This window comes from Oncorhynchus mykiss, chromosome 6 (genome assembly GCF_057628025.1).
Source record: "Oncorhynchus mykiss isolate SJ-2025 chromosome 6, ASM5762802v1, whole genome shotgun sequence".
In the NCBI taxonomy this organism is placed as follows: domain Eukaryota; kingdom Metazoa; phylum Chordata; class Actinopteri; order Salmoniformes; family Salmonidae; genus Oncorhynchus; species Oncorhynchus mykiss.
This window is the reverse complement of record NC_143027.1, coordinates 40888883-40911710: the sequence shown is the minus strand read 5'-3', so window position 1 is coordinate 40911710 and position 22828 is coordinate 40888883. Positions and strand designations below refer to the sequence as shown.

Here is a 22828-nt window from a genome sequence, read left to right as displayed (position 1 = left end):
AAAAGTAAATCCATATGTGATAGGGAAACTAACTTAATCCACCCAAATAAAAATAGTACATTAACAAAACAAAACTCCCACTTCCTTCTTTCAACTCTCTATAGCTCCCTCCTCAGGCTCTAGGGCCTGAGAGGGTTGTACAGTTTGTGACAATATTTCATGTAACTCCTTCACCGAGAAATCTTTCAGCCCATGGAACTGCTCTGCCGCTTCCACAATGATTTCTATCTTCCTGGACCTTCTTTCCACCTTGGCAGAGCTATTTATCACCATAGCTATAAAGGCCACAAAGTACACCTTCTTCACCTTTAAAATGTCAGGGTCCTGCTGGTGAAAGGCAACCTCTGCAGCCTGCAGTGAAGGCCTATCCACCACCAAACCCTCAACCCTTTTAATAGCTGCTGCATATTGTAATATTTGTGTTGTGGAGAAATGACCAGGCAGGAGATACAGTTAGTTTTCATTTAGTCAAAACCCCTCGTGCTCTACAGTTCCCGGCACCCCAGTGCGCATGTGCATTTCCTATTAGGTGTAGTAACGTAACACTGCCGTAATGCATTACTGCTTAGTAACAGCACAGTAACTAATATAAACAGATGTAGATCCCAGATACTACACTCCTCCCCCATAGTGTTTAACTCCCAGAGAACAAGGTAAATATGTTAGGTAACTACTAATGCAATATCTGAACAATGCATTCTTAAACATTTTTCAACTACTGGGTTGAAGCAGACTTTTCAGAGCCCAGCACAAATCCAGGGGATTATTCTGCCCCGAAGATGGAGTTTGTGTCCTAATAACTAACCCAGGTAATGTCCTTTTTCTTTCCTTTTATCTAGGACATATTAAAGTGTTTGTTTTACTGTCCGTTACCACCTTAACCAGCTCAACTCACAGGTCAAGCTTTTTAGGTGCCCTTCGCTGTCGAATAGGGTATCTCCGCTCCTCCTGGGCTTCCTGTGGTGGGCCAGGTTCGGGTGGAAGGTCAGGCTCTGTCTCTCCCGTACGTCCACAGTCAGGAGAATAGTCCTGGGGGTCGTTATTGTTCTTGTTCTCTCGGCATGTCTCTGCTGGGGCGTTGGACCGTAGCAGATGATCCACACATATGATATGCACTGGATAGCCCTGACTTTGGCCACCTCATTCTCTTTCACCCTTGTGTGGCATTCGAAAGACGTGTCTGTCACATTTTCATCACTTTTATAACACATACTATTGTCTTTTTCACAACTTGGACATCTCAGCTTCTCCCTTCTGCAAACACTTGAAACATGACCAAAAGCTTTGCAATGATCACACTGTATTGGACTTGGGATAAAAGCTTGGACTCTGTAGTTACTATACCCTAACTGCACTTGAGTAGGGAGAGACTCCATATCAAAAAACAAAAGAACAAATAACCTCAATTTTTCTTCATTCACCACACAATCGCGGGAAAACACAGATTGGAAAGCAAATGGCTCCTGCTGAAAAGAGAAAACTAACCTGCTTGTTGGCTACCAAATTTGTTATCAACTTCCAAATAGGCCTATTAAGTGAACAGCCTTGTTTTACAAAGTAAAACAAAGTAAAACAAGCAAGAGGCTTTTGACAATGGCATCAGTCATCTCCAGTGGGTGAGTGGTGAATCAGTGAAACTGGAAAGCTTTATTATGGTTATAATTTCCTCCTCATATTGTACAATATGTGTGTCTCCACATTCAGCCCCATCGGAGATATTAGTTAAAGATATAGGAATCCCATTGGGCGATGAATGGAGGAACAAAAGAGGAAGAGGCCCAACTAGGCTGAAAATCTGTTTCCCTCCAGCAGGTGGCGTTTTTTGTTGTTTCGCCCACCGATCAAGGAGTTTTTGTATGGAGGTCAAAGAGTTTCGAATTGGGTCCCAAAAAAATGGCTAATGGTCGTCTTGCGCCGAACTGTGGGTGTGCAGGTCAAATCAAAGGCACTGCTTCGATATTAAGTTGTTTTTTGACGAAAATGAAAACGTTTCAGTTTGTGACTTTTATGAGGTTGGAGCAGTGGTGGAAAAAGGTCCCAGTTGTCATACTTGAGTAAAAGTAAAGATACCTTAATAGAAAATAACTGAAGTAAAAGTGAAAGTCACCCAAAATACTGATTTAGTAAAGTCTAAGTGTTTGGTTTTAAATATACTTAGCCTAATAAGTACTTTTGGGTGTCAGGGATAATGTATTGAGTAAAAAGTACATTATTTTCTTTAGGAATGTAGTGGAGTGGAACAGATACCCCCCAAAACTACTTTAAAGTATTTTTACTTAAGTACTTTACTAGGTTGGAGTAATAACATGTTCAACTACTTAAGACATTGGCTTGAATCAAGGTTGTGCCTTTAGATTTGAGAAAAGTAACAACTAAGGAAGAATGTTTCACTTCTCTCACTGACCTGACCCTGACCTGGTCTGTTTGGTCTATTTTGCAAGTGTTCCAAAAAGTTTTGTGATGTTGGACTCCCGAGTGGCGCAACGGTCTAAGGCACTGTATCTCTCAGTGCAAGAGTTGACAGTCCCTGGTTTGAATCCAGGCTATATCACATTTGACTGTGAGTTCCATAGGGTGGAGTTTGGCCATAATTGTAAATAAGAATCTGGGTTTAGATGTGTAGTGTTTGTAACACAAGATGGAGGACAGCCTGTCTCTCTTCAGAGATTGCATATATTTTGACCTTTTCATTCAAGACAGGATAAATATATTGTTCCAGGTGACATATAACTCCAGGTTTAGTTACTTTTTCCTCAACTTGTTTCTCTAACTTTATAGCAAGTCAAGCTAGCTTGCGCTGCAGACCAGCTAGCTATTTAGCTAAAAGCTAGGCTAGATTGAAGATACCATTGTAACTAGCGACCTCCACTTAATAATTATCATCAAATACCATGGGGTGACCTGGGGTGCTCTGAGGTACCCGAACGCATGAAAAAAAAAACCGTTATAATTAAAGCATTGCATTATTTGTTCGACTGCAACTTCTGGGGTAGCTAGCTTTAAATCAAATCAAATCAAATGTATTTATATAGCCCTTCGTACATCAGCTGATATCTCAAAGTGCTGTACAGAAACCCAGCCTAAAACCCCAAACAGCAAGCAATGTAGGTGTAGAAGCACGGTGGCTAGGAAAAACTCCCTAGAAAGGCCAAAACCTAGGAAGAAACCTAGAGAGGAACCAGGCTATATGGGGTGGCTAGTCCTCTTCTGGCTGTGCCGGGTGGAGATTATAACAGAACATGGCCAAGATGTTCAAATGTTCATAAATGACCAGCATGGTCAAATAATAATAAGGCAGAACAGTTGAAACTGGAGCAGCAGCACGGTCAGGTGGACTGGGGACAGCAAGGAGTCATCATGTCAGGTAGTCCTGGGGCATGGTCCTAGGGCTCAGGTCCTCAGAGAGAGAGAAAGAAAGAGAGAATTGGAGAGAGCATATGTGGGGTGGCTAGTCCTCTTCTGGCTGTGCCGGGTGGAGATTATAACAGAACATGGCCAAGATGTTCAAATGTTCATAAATGACCAGCATGGTCAAATAATAATAAGGCAGAACAGTTGAAACTGGAGCAGCAGCACGGCCAGGTGGACTGGGGACAGCAAGGAATCATCATGTCAGGTAGTCCTGGCGATGGTCCTAGGGCTCAGGTCCTCCGAGAGAGAGAAAGAAAGAGAGGAGAGAATTAGAGAACGCACACTTAGATTCACACAGGACACCGAATAGGACAGGAGAAGTACTCCAGATATAACAAACTGACCCTAGCCCCCCGACACATAAACTACTGCAGCATAAATACTGGAGGCTGAGACAGGAGGGGTCAGGAGACACTGTGGCCCCATCCGAGGACACCCCCGGACAGGGCCAAACAGGAAGGATATAACCACACCCACTTTGCCAAAGCACAGCCCCCAAACCACTAGAGGGATATCTTCAACCACCAACTTACCATCCTGAGACTTTAGCTTGGTACCTAGCTAGCACCAATACTTTTTTGTTTAAGTTTTTTTTTTTTAGCTAGCACCAATACAACCAGCCTGAAAACAATGACCAGTAGAAACTGCAGTCATTTTCATTATTCTTAGCAACGATTTAGGAATCATTGTAAGTAAGTATTAGCTAGGTAGCCACTTGTTGTTCAACTATTGAAATTGAACTTCAGTTCATGAAAATAAATAGCTAGCCAGCTACTTAACCCTGTTGCCCAAAGCTACCGCTATAAGCAGCCAGCTAGCTTTATCAGGCTAGTGAGGCTCGACCGGACCAGGTTATATGTTGTGAAGCTAGCCACAATAAGGATTAGGCACAATAGTGGAATTTGGGGTTTGCCTTCAAAATAAAAGTACGTCTTTGAAAGTTGTGCAGAGGTGACAATTGGTGGAATCATGCCATATTTAGACTAGATAATGTTAAACAAGGTTGTGACAGATGAAATACGAGTGATAGTGTAATCCATGTGTAATAACTACGTAAAAAATGCATGAACGCGTTAAATTATTATGTGATGTGCAGTCATATTCAGGTCCTGATTGGTCAACAAGCTAATTTGACATGTATTTTTTTGACATGCGAAGACCCAAAAGCCGTTCCATAATTGCATGCATTGTAATCTTTTGCATACTGGCATAGAGCTGTAGAGCATAGGTGCTTGCAGAAGTTGCACACATGGTGGAAAAAGTTTGTTGCCTAGGGTCCGGGAAATTGTGGCCTTTTATAAACTGTAGCCCTGGCTATGGAAACACAATTATCCTAATATATCATACGGGTGTATACGCTAGTCTGGTATAACACTGATGTTACAATGTTATATCACATTAAGCATCTCCAATTCAAAATTAAATTTAGAATCGGCTTCCTATTTCGGAACAAAGCATCCTTCACTCATGCTGCCAAATATACCCTTGTAAAACTGACTATCCTTCCGATCCTTGACTTCGGCGATGTCATTTACAAAATAGCCTCCAACACTACACAGCAAATTGGATGCAGTCTATCACAGTGCCATCCGTTTTGTCACCAAAGCCCCATATACTACCCACCACTGCGACCTGTATGCTCTCGTTGGCTGGCCCTCACTTCATATTCGGCGCTCCAGGTCATCTATAAATCTTTGCTAGGTAAAGCCCCGCCTTATTTCAGCTCACTGGTCACCATAGCAGCACCCACTCATAGCACATGCTCCAGCAAATATATTTCACTGGTCACCCCCATAGCCAATTCCTCCTTTGGTCGCCTTTCCTTCCAGTTCTCTGCTGCCAATGATTGGAATGAATTGCAAAAATCACTGAAGCTGGAGACTCATATCTCCCTCACTAACTTTAAGCACCAGCTGTAAGAGCAGCTCACAGATCACTGCACCTGTACATAGCCCATCCAACTACCTCATCCCCATACTGTTATATATGTTTTTCTCCTTTGCACCCCAGTATCTCTACTTGCACATTCATCTTCTGCACATCTATCACTCCAGTCTCTATCACTCCAGTGTTTAATTGCTAAATTGTATTTATTTCGCCACTATGGCCTATTTATTGCCTTTACCTCCCTTATCTTACCTCATCTGCACACACTGTATATATACTTTTTTTTATATTGTGTTATTGACTGTATGTTTAGTTTATTCCATGTGTAACTCTGTGTTGTCATTTGTCGCACTGCTTTGCTTTATCTTGGCCAGGTCGCAGTTGTAAATGAGAACTTGTTCTCAACTAGCCTACCTGGTTAAATAAAGGTTAAATAAATTAAATAAACAGTCGAAAAGCAGCATAATAATAATAACAGTAACTACTGAGGGGCAGGCAACGTCTTACGTCACAGAAAGGGATTCAGAAACTTGCCCTGCTCACAGACGTCACCAAAGGAAAAACTGAGCAAGAGCGAACAACTGCGCTTCGGATGACACCCTAGCTGGAAAGCAAGGATCGACATTATAAAGCACCGAAAACTAAAACAACCGCAGGGCAGACAGATCTCACTGTGCCATTTGGAGATGCTCGCAGTGCATGCATAAAAACAAGAATGAAGCGCAAAAGCGAAAAAAGGCGACCTGAGTCGATGAAAAAGCGCCGTGCAGCTCAGAGAGAGGAGGCGGAGCTAAAGTCAGATATTCACATTAGTGTATCAGGTAAGAAATTGCGGATGAACCCTTCGTAGATTACATTGAGCGAGTTTGGAACATAGACCGTAGGCTACGCTGGCCTTGCAGTGTCTGAATGCAGATTTTATGATGTTGCTGACTATTAGACCTACCATTGATTTCCCTGCAGCTTTTTATCTAAAATGGCGACACCATCGGTTCCTAATCATAAGCTATAGTATTGACTTTGCTACATATTATGCGTGTCAGCTACCTCAATTTATGCATTTTCATACCCTTCAGGCACGTCAGTTAAGAACAAAGTGTTATTTACAATGACGGCCAAACCCGGAGGACGCTGGGCCAATTGTGCGCCGCCCTATGGGACAATCACGACCGGTTGTGATACTGCCTGGAGTCGAACCAGGTTGTCTGTAGTGACACCTTTAGCACTGAGATGCAGTGCCTTCGACTGCTGCGCCACTCCGGAGCCACAGACTATGTGCATCACAGGATGCAGAATTCCTGTTTACCCCAAAAAAGAGGATAGGCTACAATACATGCATTTTGCCTGATTCAAAAGGCTGATCATGTGGCTGTTTTTATAAGCCAAACCACACTAAAGGAAATTGTCTCACTTGTTATTTTTCAATGAGAATGGGCGAGCTTTTTGCACACAAACAATGGGTGTACTGTAGGCTATTTGTCGGGTTACCTCATAATGCATGATAGGCTAGTCTACAGCCGTGTATAACCAACCAAACATTGTCGTTTTGTAATAACTTGGTAAGAAAATGTTTGTAATCAATTCAAACCTTACCGGTTGTTCCAACTATCCCTCACTTGAGGACTACAATGTAAGTGTTCCGTCAAAGTAGAAGATGCATTTCTATTGGCCGCGCGAATCTATTCTCCTAGCAACGGCTTGGGCATCGTTCCAATTAGAATCTCGAATGTCTTCCCAGGCAGAATTTTAAAAATGAGGGGATTCGATTAATATAGCCCGGGCACCCGATACGCATGTTTTTAACAGGGGGAAAGTTGATTGCATTCGTTTTGGAACGGGGCAACCACCCGGGCGTACGCCAGGTTCAAAGTCCACGGCGAAGTCAGCTCAAAACAAAGGGGACGTTATTAAGCACGATAAGTAATGAGTAGGATTCTCTGTTTTCACATGCAAACGTGATTGTTTTTGATAAAAACGTATTATCTGCATTAGTTATAGTTCGACAATTCAAAGATATAAGCTATTTGATGGAAATGGGATGTATGTTTCTGGACGGTTCACCATGTTGCATTGTTAACAACATGACCGAGTGGCTCAGATTACTGTTAGATTTGAGAAGGGCGCTCCTGCCTCAGTGCATTGGACGTTTACGTCACGGGCCGTGGTATGGTGCCCCGTGGTTCAACATAATCGAATCCGCCCAGTCCTTCGTTCAGTGAAGTAGAATGATTGGCATGCCAACCCTGCAACAGTGTAGCGTTCACCGTTTCATTGAACCAATAACGTTGCGCGAGAGCATTACATTGTTGCAGTGGGTGGTGCTTATGATTTTATTTCAAAACTATTTTTGAGCAGAGTACGTAGCCTGTCTATGCGGCCTGTTATTTTTTGTCACTAAGCAAGTTGAGGGTTAATTTGTCATATCAGTATATTTTTTTCAACGGAGACAGACACATTTATAGACCTTGCCCAGCGACGCATTATGCTACTTCAGAAAAATATTTGCTTCACTTTCTTTTAGTATTTGAGGGGTAGAAAATACCACATTTTGCTGTTCGCTTCTGTGGGGCGTTTTAGTTTCATGGGATAAAGAAAATATATTTTTCTTTAATGAGTGTGTAGGCCATTGTGCTGGACTGTATGTTAGACGTTTTCGTTATTATTTAGGCGCGTTTATAGTAAGACTGCAGTGAAAACAAGCCGTTCAACTTGACTTGCAACTAATTCAACTTGACTTGAAACTAATTGTTGGCTAAAGTCGCTATCAGAATGACCGAGGACAATGTCACGAAAAGTATTGAAATCATTAAAGGTAAGTGCTGTTCTGAAAGCAAACCATATATTATCTACTGTAAATTGTTGCACTATTGATATCCGTCGGTCGAAACATTTCCGGGGGAAAGGAAATTCAAATTCAAACTGGCATGTGCCATTTGTTTTGCCCGCAAAGTGCGGCACAATTAACAAGCATTAATTTGTAGCTAACGGTACTTTGCATGTTTGTTTGACTGTCCATAATCAAATCAAATCCATGATGAAACTCGAACAGAACACCCCCTCCCCAAGACCACGACTGTGTGCCAAAAAAGCTTTTAAAACCCCCTTCTATTTTTCAGATCAACTGTATTTCGCAGTACTGCAGCAGAAGATAAAAAGCACAGCTGACAGACATTGCTTCTGCATAGATGATGAGCTGTCATATGAAAAGTAAGTGCTTTTGTATTACAGGACGTTCATAGGCCATATGAGTGATTCCTCGTGAAACCAGGTGTGTAGTCATTTCTCCAAACATTTGCAAAACTTTTTGTTTTGCCACAGAAACTAGCATTTCTATTGGAAAGGTTCGGCAAACAGGCCGGACCTACCCAAATCTGGCTAATAGAAACAATAGTTTTGGTTGCAGAACTGAACATTTTGCAAATGTTTGTAGTAATGATTATACCCCTGGGAAACCCAGCCCTGGTTGGATTTGAGATGACTCATGAATTGGAGCCCTGCCAAGTGGTCACTATAGCTGGCACGGCCACAAACTCATGAAATCCGCTTTTAAATCTTAACCACACTGCTAAGCCTAATCATAAATTAAGACCAAAAATCATATTTGTGGTTTCATACATTTTTACAATATAGACAATTTTGACTTTGCAGCTTAACATTTATTTAACATTTGTATGTAAAAGCATAATTGAGAAATTATAAATAAATGTTGGTATTTTTGGCCTTACCCAGGCCTCCTCCTGTGTATGACTCCATAATGTTTCATTTGTAGGTGCTACAATCAAAAATATGTAATATGAAGCCTTACCGCTTGCTCTTTAATATGAGTAGTATTCATATTTTTTTTTTTTTTTTTACATTCGTTTATGAATATTGAAATATGTTTGTGTGTGTACACATACTACCGGTCAAAATAAACACCTGTGTGCCTTGAGAGGAGCTGAGGATATGTTTATTGTGGAGGTGTGTCTGCGAGCGTATATGACTGTTCCTGTCTTAAACCATACAAAATATATACTTTTACATTTGAGAAAATAAATGTTTACATACAGTGTATATATAGAAGAAAAAGAAACGCACATCTATTTAGGCGAGGTGCTGGCTAGCGGAGCAGAAAACTTAAGAGAGCCGCACACTCTAGGAGCTCAGATGCAAAAATGTAATTACCAACGTTTCGACAGCCAAACTGTCTTCATCAGGGTATAATCACAAACACTGCGGGATGACTCGTTTATATAGTGTCTGTAATCATGGCCAAGAGTGGCCTAATATCTTTGGTTAATTCTCAAATATTAAAATGGCATACAAAGAACAGCATACAAACAACAAATGGATAGCATACGATCATAGATTCATTTTAGACTACACAGGCTTACAAACAATTACAATGGCAAAGTCACAATAATCACAAGAATGGCTTCAGATCAAAGTCTACTTTGAGACCGAAGGGAGCAAGGGTCTTTAAGTTAAAGATCTAGGCGGCCTCTCGTTTTAACAATAAATGATCAAGGTCACCCCCTCTCCTAGGGAGGGTGACATGTTCGATGCCAATATAACGCAGAGACCAAATCGAGTGGCCGGCCTTCAAAAAGTGGGCCTCAACTTGGTAGGTCAAGTTTTTGCACCTAATGGTGCTACGATGCTCTGAGATACGTACTTTTAATTTGCGCTTTGTTTTACCCACATAATTTTTTACCACAAGGACAAGTTATAAGATAAATAACTGCCTTAGTGGAGCACGTAATAATACCTTTGATTGGGATCGATTTCCCTGTTTGTGGGTGTTTGAAGAATCTACATTTATAAGTGCCATTGCATTGAGCACAGCCATTACACTTGTAATTTCTATCCAGTAGGGGCGCAAATAGACGTTGTTCAGGAATATCTTGGGGTGGTAAATCATTGTGTACCAATTGGTCTCTGAGATTTCTGCCCCACGAGAATACGACCAAGGGAAGGTCCGAAAACATTACCGAGACTATCATCGGATTTTAGAATGTGCCAATGTTTGTGAACGATTCCCTTAATTTGTTCAGAACACTTTGAATAGCGGGTAGTTAGAACTCAAGAATGCGTCTTTTTGCGAGACTGACCTTGAAAAGGTCTCGTTTTGTTTTGAATATTAATCTGATCATTTTTGTAGCCCCTCTCCTTGAACTTTCTTTGCGTCTCAGACATATTTCTGTCGAAATCTGATTGTTTTTTGCAAATTCTTTTGATTCGACGAATTGGCTGTAGGGCAAACTATTTTTCATGGGAAGTGGGTGACAATTATCAGCTCTCAACAAACTGTTACGATCAGTAGGTTTCCTGTAAAGATCAGTGTATAGAACATTATCTTCACAGACGATCAAGAAAACTGATTTGACGTGTATCAGATTGCATAGTAAATCTCAAATGATCAGAACAGGAGTTAAGAAAAGCATAGAATGCCTGGAGCTGTTTTGCATCACCCCTCCATAGAACAAAACTATCATCAATATACCGTTTCCAAATAATGATGTTAGGCAAGAAAACATACATACATACATACATACATACATACATACAGTATATGCCAAGACTACAGAATGAAATGTGAAAGTGGATGGCATTTAATCTAATGTGCTATCTGATATACAGTACCAGTCAAGTTTGGACACACCTACTCATTCAAGGGTATTTTTTAAGCTGTGCTTCAATAGGTTGGTCGTAGATGGAAGGTTGTGTTGCCCAACAGAGATCTTCCTGTCCTCTGAAGAATGTATGGTAGAATAGATGCGTTGTAGTAACGTCTTGTGTTTGGTAGAAGAGATACTTTGTCCGTCCCTTCCTAGCCCACGTTTACAGCTGCTGCTGCTCACTCAACGGCTAGGAGGTATCACTTCTTTAGTGAATAAGAGTTCAAAGTTCATACCAAGTTGCCATACTTTAAGCTCACGCTGAAGTTGGCTTAGTTCTGTAGTTTGATATTAGCCCTTTTAACATATGGACCGTCGTCCTCGGGAACACAAATGTTACATTTTCGTAAAGGGCTTATATAGTAGTGGAGAGAAGGGCGTGTTTCATAGTTTACAACCAATGTCTGTTACATGGGCAGGGCCACTGAGTTGAGCCTAGTTCACTTATGAAAACCAATTCTCTCATTTAGAAACTAAAATTACGTTTCATCTCTTCACAAATAGTTTCATATTTAAACATTTAAATTGCACAACAATTCCATGTGAATCTGATAACTTGAATGTGTAGACTTTCCAAGATACAGTTTATGGCATCCTATCATCAGTAATAATGTCTCAGATGACAACTGATCTGATATCATATTCTTTAAGTACCAATGCATATTTTGAACTGGTTGGATTACCGAAATATGGTTCTGGTCCCCACCCTTTTGATGTTTTCAGACTCTATGTTAACAAAGGGCTTTCCAAGAGTAACTCTGTAGAGTAGAGAGAGAGAGGAAGGGGGGGGGGATTTATGGGGGTTATAAACCTGACTAACAGGCCAACTTCATGACAGTGCCCTTCCAAATCATGTCCAATCAATTGAATTTACCACAGGTGAACTCAAATGAAGTTGTAGAAACATCTCAAGGATGATCAATGGAAACAGGATGCACCTGAGCTCAATTTCGAGTCCCTTAGCAAAAGGTCTGAATACTTATGTAAATAAGGTATTTCTGTTTTTTATTTGTAATAAATGTGCAAAAACTTCTAAACCTGTTCACTTTGTCATTATGGGGTATTGTGTGTAGATTAAGGGACACAAAAATATTTTATAAATTTTAGAATAAGGCTGTAACGTAACAAAATGCGGAAAGATTCAAGGCGTCTGAATACTTTCTGAATGCACTGTACGTGTTGAACATTAATGAATAGCAGATGTGGATGTCCAAGTATGAATGTTCATCAGCAAAGAGGATAGTTCACACACAGTGTAACATATGTCTCCACCCATTAGGTCTTCATCAGAGGCATAGGCCTGTTTAGGAAAGCTGATTTATTGATTGACCTGCAATGTTCTGAACAGTCTAAAGAAACTTCACTTTAACAGTCAAACCTGCCTGTGCCTTGTTCTCTCTTCTCCAGCTTCTATGCAGACTTTGGCCCGCTCAACCTGGCCATGTTTTATCGCTTCTGTTGCAAGCTCACTAAAAAGCTCAAGGTAAAGGAACTCTGTAACCTTACACATACACACGCACTGACAGAGGACTTGGTCAATTGATAGTCAACTGTTCTCTCAGCCTAACCAAACAGAAGTTATGTCACACTAGTCAGAAATGGGTAATGTTTGTAGATTATTGAAGAGAATGTTGGAAGGGTTTTAGAACTCATGATTTGCAGAGCATTGTACTTTTTCGCCATCTTTGATAAGGGGGGGGGGGGGGTTGGGGTGGGTCCTCTTCAGACAGACAACTCTCCCAACAAATCTCGAGGCAGACATGCCAGAATGTCGGGATTCGAAACCAAAGTTTGCAGGCAAAACCTTTTGCAGTGGATTTAGTGAAGGTAGTTGATTCAAACTAGCCACTTGCGAAATGCACTCATTAAAAAATAACCTCTGTGATCTCCGTCTTGCTAGCTACTATTTAGTATTTTATTCAAGCGAATAAGGTCGTGACGCAGTTCCTCTATGCCAAACTGAAGTTCTATTGTTAAACCGGAATATTATAACATTTTGGGAGGAAACTCGGCATGTCTAGAGAGACTAAGAGCATTGAGTTCAGAGATCTCCTAATCCAGTCCTGGACAACTTAATGACAGTCTGACTTATAGCAGGCCTAGGCCTATTGGTGTAAGACAATCTCATATGGAAAAGTTGTGACAAAAGAAAAACTTTTTTTTATACTGTTCTGACTGTCGTAGTCAGGGATCAGGATTGTTTTGTGTAGTGATGTGCAGTATGAGCGTCAGGTAGCCTAGTAGTTAAAAGCGTTGGGCCAGTAACCGAAAGGTTGCTGGTTCAAATCCCCGAGCTGAATAGGTGAAAAATCTCTGTGCCCTTGAGCAAGGCACTTAAAGATGCACTATGCAGAAATCACTCCACCATTTCCTGGTCACTAAAATTCTAATAGTTCGCCTCATTTCAGTTTGTGACAAAACAAGCAAGTATAGTATAGAGAATCATTGTACAGTCTAAACTGCTGTGAAATATATTTTTCAGAGCGGAAAAATATTATACTTCCAGCTGTTTGAAGCTGGTGTACAAAACTGAAAGTAAAAGATGCAAAAAAGAAACATAAAATAGCGCACATACAGATCTACCACTTCGTAGACTTGTTTTCATTGAGAATAACAGATCTATAACACACATTTCTATGTGAATTTGGTCGGGTCGCCCAAAAAGTTACATATTGCAACTGTAAGTCACTCTAGATTAGCGTGTCTGCAAAATTACTTAAATGTAATTGGCTAATTGTTATTTTGTTGTCGTCTGGAGCAGTCATGCACACTAGCAAAGAAGAAGATAGTCTTCTACACCTGTGGAGATCAAAAGAAACAAGCCAACGCTGCTTATCTCATTGGTTCATATGCAGTAAGTATTTCTCCCTCGGCAGAGACGTCATACTGATTGATAGCCCTGAACCAGTGATAGATTGTGTGTTACCGGGTAATAAAAGTGCTTGTGAATCTTCATTATAATGTCGCTGCTGTTCTCCGTTAGTCGGTCCTCCGTAATGCTGGCCTGTGTTTGTTTGAAGGTGATGCATCTTCAGAAGACGCCAGAGGAAGCCTACAGCCTACTGGTGTCCAGGAACTCTACCTACTTACCCTTCAGGTAAACACACACACAAATACATGCATACATATACAAACACAGAACTTCTAGAGAGAGAAACTCCTCAAGAGCACACATTAGAAAGTAGTGCCAATCACAATTGATCAACGTCGTATTGTTAAGATTTTATGACCCTGTATTTATTTAGTCCTTATAAATGTGATATGAATGCTTTATGCAGATGGATTTGAATTGTTTCTAAATGTAATTGTTTTGTCTGTTTTGAACAGAGATGCCTCTTTTGGAACCTGCATGTACAATCTGAACATTCTAGACTGCCTGTGCGCCATATACAAGGTACAACGCTTCAGTCAGTCCGATGTTAGTCTAACAAGTTCATTTGCAGCTGCACATTTTATGAAATGTAACACATTTTGCATAGTGTTCCATGCTCCAAATGAAATGTACTCCCATAAAATGTATCTCCAGGCTCTGCAGTTTGGCTGGCTTGATTTCTCCCAGTTTGATGTGGAGGAATACGAACATTACGAGGTACGTTTATCGCTATCGTACTTCAGAATGCAACTTGGGTAAACACAAAGGATTCGTAATTGTCTGTCTGTGTCTCTTTGTTGCAGAGAGCAGAAAATGGAGATTTCAACTGGATAGTTCCTGGAAAATTCCTAGCGTTCAGCGGTCCTCATCCAAAAAGCAAAATGGAGAACGGTAGGTTGAAACCCTCCAGATTAGCTTTCTTCAATCTGAGCTGTAAGGACATGTTTGCATTTTCTATGTTTTAATACCAATGTGGAACACGCTGCCACATTGATCTTTTCCCCGCTAAGAATGACTGGCAAATGAACTCCCTTACACTGTGTAGCCTATACTTGCAAAGTGGACATCGAAAACATGAAGCATTTCAGTCACAGAACTTACAGGCGTACACTCCCCCCTACATGCCGTGTACAAATATATGTGACTCCAGGTGTGCAGAAGTAAAACAATTTCTACAAAAACATTTTGTTCTCTCCAGGTTACCCTCTTCATGCCCCCGAGGCCTACTTTCCTTACTTCAGGAAACACAATATCACAACCATCGTCCGTCTCAACAAGAAGATGTATGACGCCAAGCGTTTCACCGACATGGGCTTCGAGCACCACGACCTCTTCTTCGTGGACGGGAGCACGCCAAACGACTCCATCGTCAGGATGTTTCTCAACATCTGTGAGAACGCAGACGGAGCTATTGCTGTTCACTGCAAAGGTACATTTACTTCATTACATTCACGCTCCAGTCCTAATGAATGGGAAAGATTGGCAGCGTCACTCTGATCAAACACTACATATCCCACGGATCCTAATGTTTTTCAGCTGGTCTGGGTCGAACAGGCACCCTGATAGGCTGCTACATGATGAAGCACTACCGCCTGACTGCGGCTGAGGCCATCGCCTGGATGCGGATCTGCCGGCCCGGATCAGTCATCGGACCACAACAAAACTTTGTGGAAGAGTATGTGTCTGATTTTCTCTAGATTCAATCCATTGTTGTGAAGGTTTTTGCTGTATAGATCAGTGGTCACCAGCTGTAGTCCTGGAGAGCCACAGGCAGACAAGCTCCAACCCAGCACTAACGCACCCAATTCAACTCAAGTGTTTCAGTTCTGGGACATCTTGGATTGAGTTGAGTATCAATTGTTGAATCAGTATCAAAGATGTTTTGTAGGGAGTTGTGCAACTTGAATTCTGTTTTCCCGTTATGCTGCAGTAAGCAGAGCAGTCTGTGGTCGGAGGGCGACGTGTTCCGGGAGAAAATGAACGAGCAGGAAAACGGCAAGCTGGCTGTCACCAGGATCCTGTCGGGGGTTGATGACATCACCATCAATGGCAGCAACAAGAACAAGATGTCAAAGAAAGAGGAGGCGGAACTGGTAAGAGTTTTGGAAATCCTGTCTGGTTACTTTGATGTCAAGAAAGGAGGGAGGGAACAGTGAGTTAATGGATTCCTCTGTCTGTGTACCTCGTTTTTTTACACGTTTTCTTACATCTCCCTCAGTATAATGACGATGAGGAGATGAATGGCATCACGCAGGGTGATAAACTGCGAGCCCTGAAAAGCAAGAGACAGGCCAGAGCATCCACAGGCTCCCTATCGTAAGTATCCCATCTACCTTCAACTCCCATCATGCATCACACTGACTTGTTTCAGGACACTGAAATAAGTGAACCCCAAATTCCCTGCATTTGGTTGAGTTATTGAATTGATTAAATGGGTTTATTTTGTCCTTAAAGTTCATAGAATTGTAATTAGGGGAGGGGGGTAGGAACTGGCTTTGTAGTCATGTTATCCAAGTCATTCATTGTATTGATGTTCAAAGAAAGTTGAGGTTTCATTAGGATTCTAACTTGAGATCATTTGGTATTGTAGTTTCCTTTTTTGATGTCATTTCATGCTCCCCCATTCATTCTTGGGTGGCAAGGATTTGATTTTAGCCGAATGATAGTTGGCCCATTACCATTACATTACTGTACTATGGGTTGTAAATACAGGTTTTGGGTTGCAATAACAGTCCACTTGTTGTTCTGTTGGTGCCATGCATTTGGTCTTGTAGTCATCATGGTTTATTTTTCATTGTCTGCCTCAAAACCATACAATAGCTGCAACTCATGATTCTAACACTGATTGACTATTGTTGATGATGAGAAAGTTGGCTATGTAGAATGACTGAAAGTAGTGTCTTACAAGCCCATATGGGCTGGGCACATGGCACTATTTAAATGAGCGCCAGATTTACTATTTTAATGGGCGTCATGTTCCACTGAGAATCCAAATGCGAATGTTGTGGAAAATGTTGGTGCCCACATGGAGGACAGTTTGTCGACCTCTGTGAACACCTACGGCTGTGGGTTTTGTTATCCCGTGGCAGGCAGGCGGTAGTATACTGCTGGAGCCTCTTAGGCACCGTGTGGCCAGAATGCTGTCTGGATTGTCTGCCTTTCAAAATGTAGCAGAGAGAGCAAGACAGAGAGGGGGGAAAAAAACTGAGAGAAAAACTGAGAGAGGAAGTGAGGTTTTGTATCATGGAGGTAAGTGCATGTCACTTCTTGTCTGACTAGCTTCCTCTTCCCGTATAAATGGTCGCCATGCCAATGGATGTATGGCTTTTGGGTGACTGCAGTACGATATGGTGTCCTGTGGGTGGATAATGTGATGAATGATTTTGGTCACCTGCTCGGGCACGTGCTGCTTTGATATGCACAGGCTAGCAAGGGTGAGAACTGGGAATCTCCAGTAGACAGGGATTCCGAGGTCTACTCATACTATTGATTGAGACAGCTGCTCAACAGAATGTGGTTTCTCCATCGTCACGGATACAGTGATATGCTCTGAGATTGGCCATTCATGGAACCCCAAACCTTGCCCTCCTATTATTTTACTCCAGCATAGTCTAGCTACCATTTAGTTTTTCTCTGTGAAAGGGACTGAAATGGATAATGCAACATTGACTGTGGGCACGTGTGATCTATTTTTACCTCCTATGCATGACTCACAAAAAAGCATGATTTAACCTTTTGAACATGCATGGCCTCTGTATTGTACCTAATATGTTGTAAGTGTTGGGCCAGGTTGAATGTAAAATGGCTGTTCTTTTTCCATTGTGTTAGTGACTGGGTCAGTGCCTTCCCACTGTCCGAGCCTTGCTTCTTCCTGCCTAAAAATCCTCTTCTCTACTGAACCAAACCCACATTTATCTTGCAAGAATCCCTCATTGACTCTTGTCGTAGTAAGGGTCCAATCACCATAGGCCACTTTCATCAGCGTATTGTATTCATGTCTTGAGAATGATGTTGCTAATTATTTTCATGAAAGTCTCAGTTTCTTTCCGCCAGTATCTTTCACGGGCACAGTTTATGTTCTAGATTCCAGAGTGTATCCTGCACATGACTGTCAAATGCACTTGGTGTTCGCTGTGAGAACACTCCTCGAGACGACATTTGGGCTTCTGGACTAAGAGGTGTATAAGCCCAGTTATTTTTAGGTGATGTATTTACACAGTCAAACACACGTTGTGTGAAGCTTTTCTTCTGTTGTCCAGGCCTATGGAGGTGCCTTTGTTCTTGCACCGTGTCCTTGATTGCCTTCTCCATTGAAGTCCGTCTTTTAGAGTAAACTGGAAGCAAGCTTTGGTGTTTCCTTACTGATTCTCAATGTTGAACCATACTTAGGGCTATAACAAACACCGGAGTTGGTAGACTCTGAAATGCGCCACTAGACCACCATTTGGGGAAACCGTTTTAGCATGCTGTGGAAAACAAGTTGTGTAAAATCAATGCAAGAACTTGTGGAGGTGGTGAGACTTGAATTGGTGAACTTAGCAGGTACCTTTTCTGCTATGGTGAAAAGACTTTACTTTTTATTTTATTTTGTAGCCTGGGTGCCTAACTGTTTCAGCATTTAATAATGCCACTTTGCTGCCTTGTCAAGCAAGATCACAACCAGTTGGCTGAAGTGGAAAGGGTCTGGTGCCCAGGCTAGTGGATATGTACAGTAGGACTCAGGACGGGGCGTTGCTGTTGGGTAAGCCTGACCCAGTTCCAATGGAAAAAAGAACGAGTGAGATTCTCTCCTCTGGATGTCTCTCTGTCTATGCTTCTTTCTGTCATGTTTTTGTTTCTGTTCTGTTTGGATGTTTTCCCCCTCCTCCTTTAGATGGTTGGTAGCCATGCTGCTCTCGTCCCTGTGTAGCCTTGCCCTGTGGTGGATTGTGTATGGCTTCCCTTCTTCCATCCTGCATTTCTGTATAGACGGGTTAGGATTTCACTGAGCTCTCCTGTCCGCCCGTCCCCCAAAACTCTTCCCCCTTCCGGAGTCTAACTGAGAATGCTGTAAGTGTGCCCCCTCATCTAAATAACCCCCTCAAGAGTTTATGTGCCGGTGTCCCCCCTCCCGTCCACCATCCTCACCTTTCTTTACACTTCTAAATATCCTTCAGAGTTCTGGTACAAGTTTTGTCACAAACTGGCTGCAACCAACTTTTTTTTTGCAAACGAGGAGAGTAGGGATCACGTTTCTGTGATGTGTTACTTAGCCTTTGTCAGTCTTGGAGAGTTTTGGAAATGCTTTTTTTTGCTTTTTAACTTCAAGCACTGCCAGTAATAACCGCTTCCTGCTTATATATTTCACTCCTTGAATCTCTGTTTTGGAATCATTTTACCAGTAGCTGCATATCAGCAAAGCCAATGCAAATCACTCCCACCCCAACAATATTGATCCAATTCCTAATTTAAGTGCTACAACCAGCTTATATTTGACCTCTGGCAAGCCTCCAGCACCTGAATAACCAACAAAGTGCTTATTTTGCCTCACATTCAACTTTGCATCAAACTCTGAGCCAGGAGAAAATGTAATGCTCACCATCTTAGAATGTTATGGATTATTCTGCGGCTGCTGCCTGTTTGCTCTCTCTGTCTCTGCATCTCCAAGCTGTGTGGTCTCGATCTCCTCCTGTCTGTCTTTCTCCCTCCCTTGCTGTTGATGTTGAAATATGGTGTGTGTTTGTGTGTTTACAGACAAGAAGAAAAAAACATCCACAGCAGGTCATCGCAGTCTTTAAGGTACTTAAACGCTTCCTGATTGAGAACTCAACTAGACCGATTGTCCGGCTGCACAATATGGGGCCGCTTGTTCACTTGCTGTCGACGTGGTGTGTTAAAGAAACCCCCCGCCGTTGGCAACTGAAGGCCGTCATGTTCGCCTGTTTCTACGTGTAGCATCGGTTTACAAATTACGGCCGGCACTCTGTTCAGAGGGGCTAAATACTCTCGGCCGGCAGGCGCTTGACAATCCTACCAGTCTGTCCGTTCTCTAAGTATGTGATCTCGCTCTGCTCCAGGATTCTCCTTCAGTCCAGTGGGCAGAGCTGTAAAGCTGTGGTGAACCCCTCCCATCTCCCTGATGCCTCCGAGAAAAGGAAGAGAACCAGAACCTCACTGCCTGCCAATAGTGTGGGGGGCAGGTTAGTGTCAATGTCTCCAATAAGCCGTACTATTGAATTCCAACTAGTACTTTCATCGACAGCAGTGCAATATTAATGTGAAAGTCTGTATACGGTGTGGGTAACTCAAGTTAGGATTTGTCAGAGGTAATGCTGATCTAGTTTGCTCTCTTTCTCATATTTGTTAGCTGAATATTCTGTCAAATGTTTGAAGGTTATATATACTCAGTCATACAGAAAATAGTTACTTCTGTGAAGTAAACTGGACAGAATGAGCCTTAGCCATACATGGTTTATGATGACTCGATGAACCCCTTCCCTCCTCTGCCAGCTCCCTGTGCCACTCCAGACTAGCCAGGTCTCTAGACAGCATGCATGTAGTGACCAGTGACAGAGAGCCAGTGTGCCGTGAGCCCAGTTGTTGCCGTAGAGACACAGTCAACCTGCCCAACCTAAACATGCTGCAGGCCCCTCGGAAGGCAAGCCCCTCCTCAACCCTTTCTCTGGGCTCAACCTCACTCTCTCCTACTCTGCGGGTCCCCCACACACCAAGGGTCTGCTTAACTTTACATTTCATATGAGCAAACGCCTTCTATATCTGTTTGTACTCTAGGCTTCCGACACTCCGGCTCAAACACTTGAACAGTCTCTCCAGCTCTTTACACTCCCTATGGCTTTTTGCATGTCCTGCTGGAATGGATGATTCAGGAGTATGACTGGCTATCGCTTCTCTGGGCTTTTACTGCTCACACTGTGTCTCCTTGCTCCTTGGCTGTTGGTGATTCTGCTGAGAAGTCATTGGGGAATCAATCATATAACCCTTTCTTTTACCTTTCACCCTTTTTTACTTTTTAATTTTCACTCCTAACAGACGCACTGTGTCCAGAAGACGGAGAACTCGATGCTCTTTACAATCAATGCGCTTAACGAGACTATGGTATCCGTTTCCCTTTTCTATCCCTTTTGTATGGCTCATTGCTCAGCTATGCTGTTGTGTGTCTCCAGACAACCTGCACTCTTAATTGCCCACATCTCTAAGTCCTTTATAAGATTAGAATAGACTGACTGCATGCATAGTAGAGTCTTGCATATTGTGTTTTTGTAACCCCTCTTGAGGGTCTTTAATGAATAGAATACATTGTAGTATTGTTGCGGTGTATTATCTGAATGTCCCATTTCTCTCTGCCTGGGTGTAATTGTGTGCTTTTTGTCCCTTCAGTCACTCCATACCAAAAGCTAGAGCTCCTCTACTGCGCTGAGCCTCCGGTCCCGGAATTCTAAGAGTGGACTCCTGTAGAAGTCTACCCTACAGCTCCTAAAAATTGAGATTTTGTTTTCATTTCTTAAAAGGGGCTGTTTTTGTTTTTTTTCTTGAACCAGTCCAGTCGATTTTTGATAAAGGGATGATGTTCGATGAGGAAATGATGCCTCTGATTGTGAATGGGAAGAACGAGTTATCAGATATGATTAAGATGTAAACCATGTTTGGTTGGTTTGGAATTAATTTGCCAACTCTCTTTATCAAAAGGCACTTCTTTTATTGTATATTTCACTGTTTATCGTGGAAGAAAATTTAAAAAAGGTTGTGTGCATCTTAAAATGAAACCCTGTTCTCTATACATTAGTCCTGGCCATAAGTAATGGGAATAGAGTTCCATTTCACACATTTGTTGCCTGCTTGTTTACATACTAGTAGAAGGTTGCCATAGCAATCCAGGCTGATCCTGAACCATCAGACTGTCAATCTGCTTTTTTGGTGTAGGTCCTCCAGAGGTAGGCACCGTCCACTTTTCTTAACCTGTTGTATGATCTAGATCAGGTCATGTCCAGCTGTTTGGAAGTTGAGGTGTTTTGTAGATGAAATCATTTGTGAAAAGCTCATGTCGGCCCTCTTGAACATGTCGGAAAAGCTCATGTCGGCACCATGTCTACTCTAGGGGGTATGCTCTTTGGGGAGCATCTTTCAGAATGTTATAGACAGAAATGTAATGCACAGAAGTAATACAATGCCACCCTCTTTTTTTTTTAAATAATCAATGGTTTTTCCAGAGTTGTAAATCCTAATTTCGCTTGTTGTATTTCACTTGGCTCTATTCAATCCGTATCGCGGGAAGTTCAAAGTTCCCGATTGATTGAAATTGAATGGCAATGTTCCCGCGTTAGCAGACACTGCATTCACGGTAAACTCTGCATATGTCCGTTCAATCAGAAATGATCTTTACGTTTCTAGCGCTTCAGCGACGCAGACTGAATAGCACCCTTAATATGCTCCAGCTTTCTTTCATTCTCCAGTGAAGCTTCTAGTCGGTTGTCTTTTTTTGTTGAGCTGCTGTACTTAAACTGTAAATAAGTCAACATTTTGATATACTGAAAAATGTATTTGTACTTTGTAAATATTTTTGTACTTGTTATGATCAACCATGCTATCAATTGTAATCAGTCTTACATACAAAATGGTCCTAAAGGGGCCTCATCTCATTCATAATTATCGTGCATTATATATCTGCTCGGAGCACATGGAGTATACCAGCTTTCTAAAATTAAATGCCACTAATTATACTGACCATTGTCTTTGATCATTTTTGGTGACATCCTGCTCATGTGCTACCACAGCAGCCAAATTAATTTTCAGTTTATGGACACCCTTGGCAAGCACCATTCACTACTCACCATTTTCAAGCTTTATACTTTTAATCTTGTATACTTTGTGCTACATTAGAGCCACTGAGAACAGTAGCTTGATGGTGATTGATGACCGCAGAATAGTCAATTATTCATGTTCATAGTGTGTGCTGTGGTGAATTATCTGAATGTTCAGTCTGCAGCTGTGTATCTTCGAACTC

At 41.9% G+C, this 22828-nt stretch overlaps 1 protein-coding gene and 1 long non-coding RNA gene across 24 annotated transcripts; one reads left to right on the top strand and one right to left on the bottom strand.

Moving 5' to 3' along the window:
• Nucleotides 1-448: 448 nt before the first annotated feature.
• Nucleotides 449-6984, bottom strand: LOC149982853 (uncharacterized). Its single transcript, XR_016496674.1, has 2 exons — nucleotides 6892-6984; nucleotides 449-3648 (listed from the first exon to the last, which is right to left on the bottom strand). It is a non-coding gene; the product is annotated as an uncharacterized LOC149982853 (long non-coding RNA).
• cdc14b (cell division cycle 14B) lies at nucleotides 5778-22545 on the top strand. 23 transcript variants are annotated; one of them, XM_021606502.3, is made up of 17 exons: nucleotides 5809-6119; nucleotides 8415-8505; nucleotides 12363-12438; nucleotides 13717-13809; nucleotides 13976-14052; nucleotides 14283-14349; nucleotides 14482-14544; nucleotides 14631-14718; nucleotides 15026-15256; nucleotides 15364-15502; nucleotides 15758-15920; nucleotides 16046-16143; nucleotides 19561-19605; nucleotides 19884-20006; nucleotides 20317-20464; nucleotides 20857-20922; nucleotides 21205-22545. In XM_021606502.3, the coding sequence occupies exons 1-17, from the start codon at nucleotides 6014-6016 to the stop codon at nucleotides 21223-21225; spliced, it is 1695 nt and encodes a 564-aa protein (XP_021462177.2). In that variant the 5' UTR covers nucleotides 5809-6013; the 3' UTR covers nucleotides 21226-22545. The 23 variants fall into 23 exon arrangements, 20 of the variants coding, with proteins under 20 accessions (XP_021462180.2, XP_021462177.2, XP_021462179.2 ...); XM_090237937.1 differs by having other exon boundaries at nucleotides 5812-6119; nucleotides 15382-15502; XM_090237940.1 differs by having other exon boundaries at nucleotides 5849-8110; nucleotides 15382-15502.
• Nucleotides 22546-22828: the final 283 nt, after the last annotated feature.

Coding starts and splice junctions, on each gene's coding strand:
- cdc14b (XM_036980116.2), top strand. CDS start 6,014: ATGAAGCGCAAAAGCGAAAAAAGGCGACCTGAGTCGATGAAAAAGCGC. Junction 8,506..12,362: donor GATGAGCTGTCATATGAAAA/GTAAGTGCTTTT, acceptor TCTCTTCTCCAG/CTTCTATGCAGACTTTGGCC. Junction 14,545..14,630: donor AGGAATACGAACATTACGAG/GTACGTTTATCG, acceptor TCTTTGTTGCAG/AGAGCAGAAAATGGAGATTT.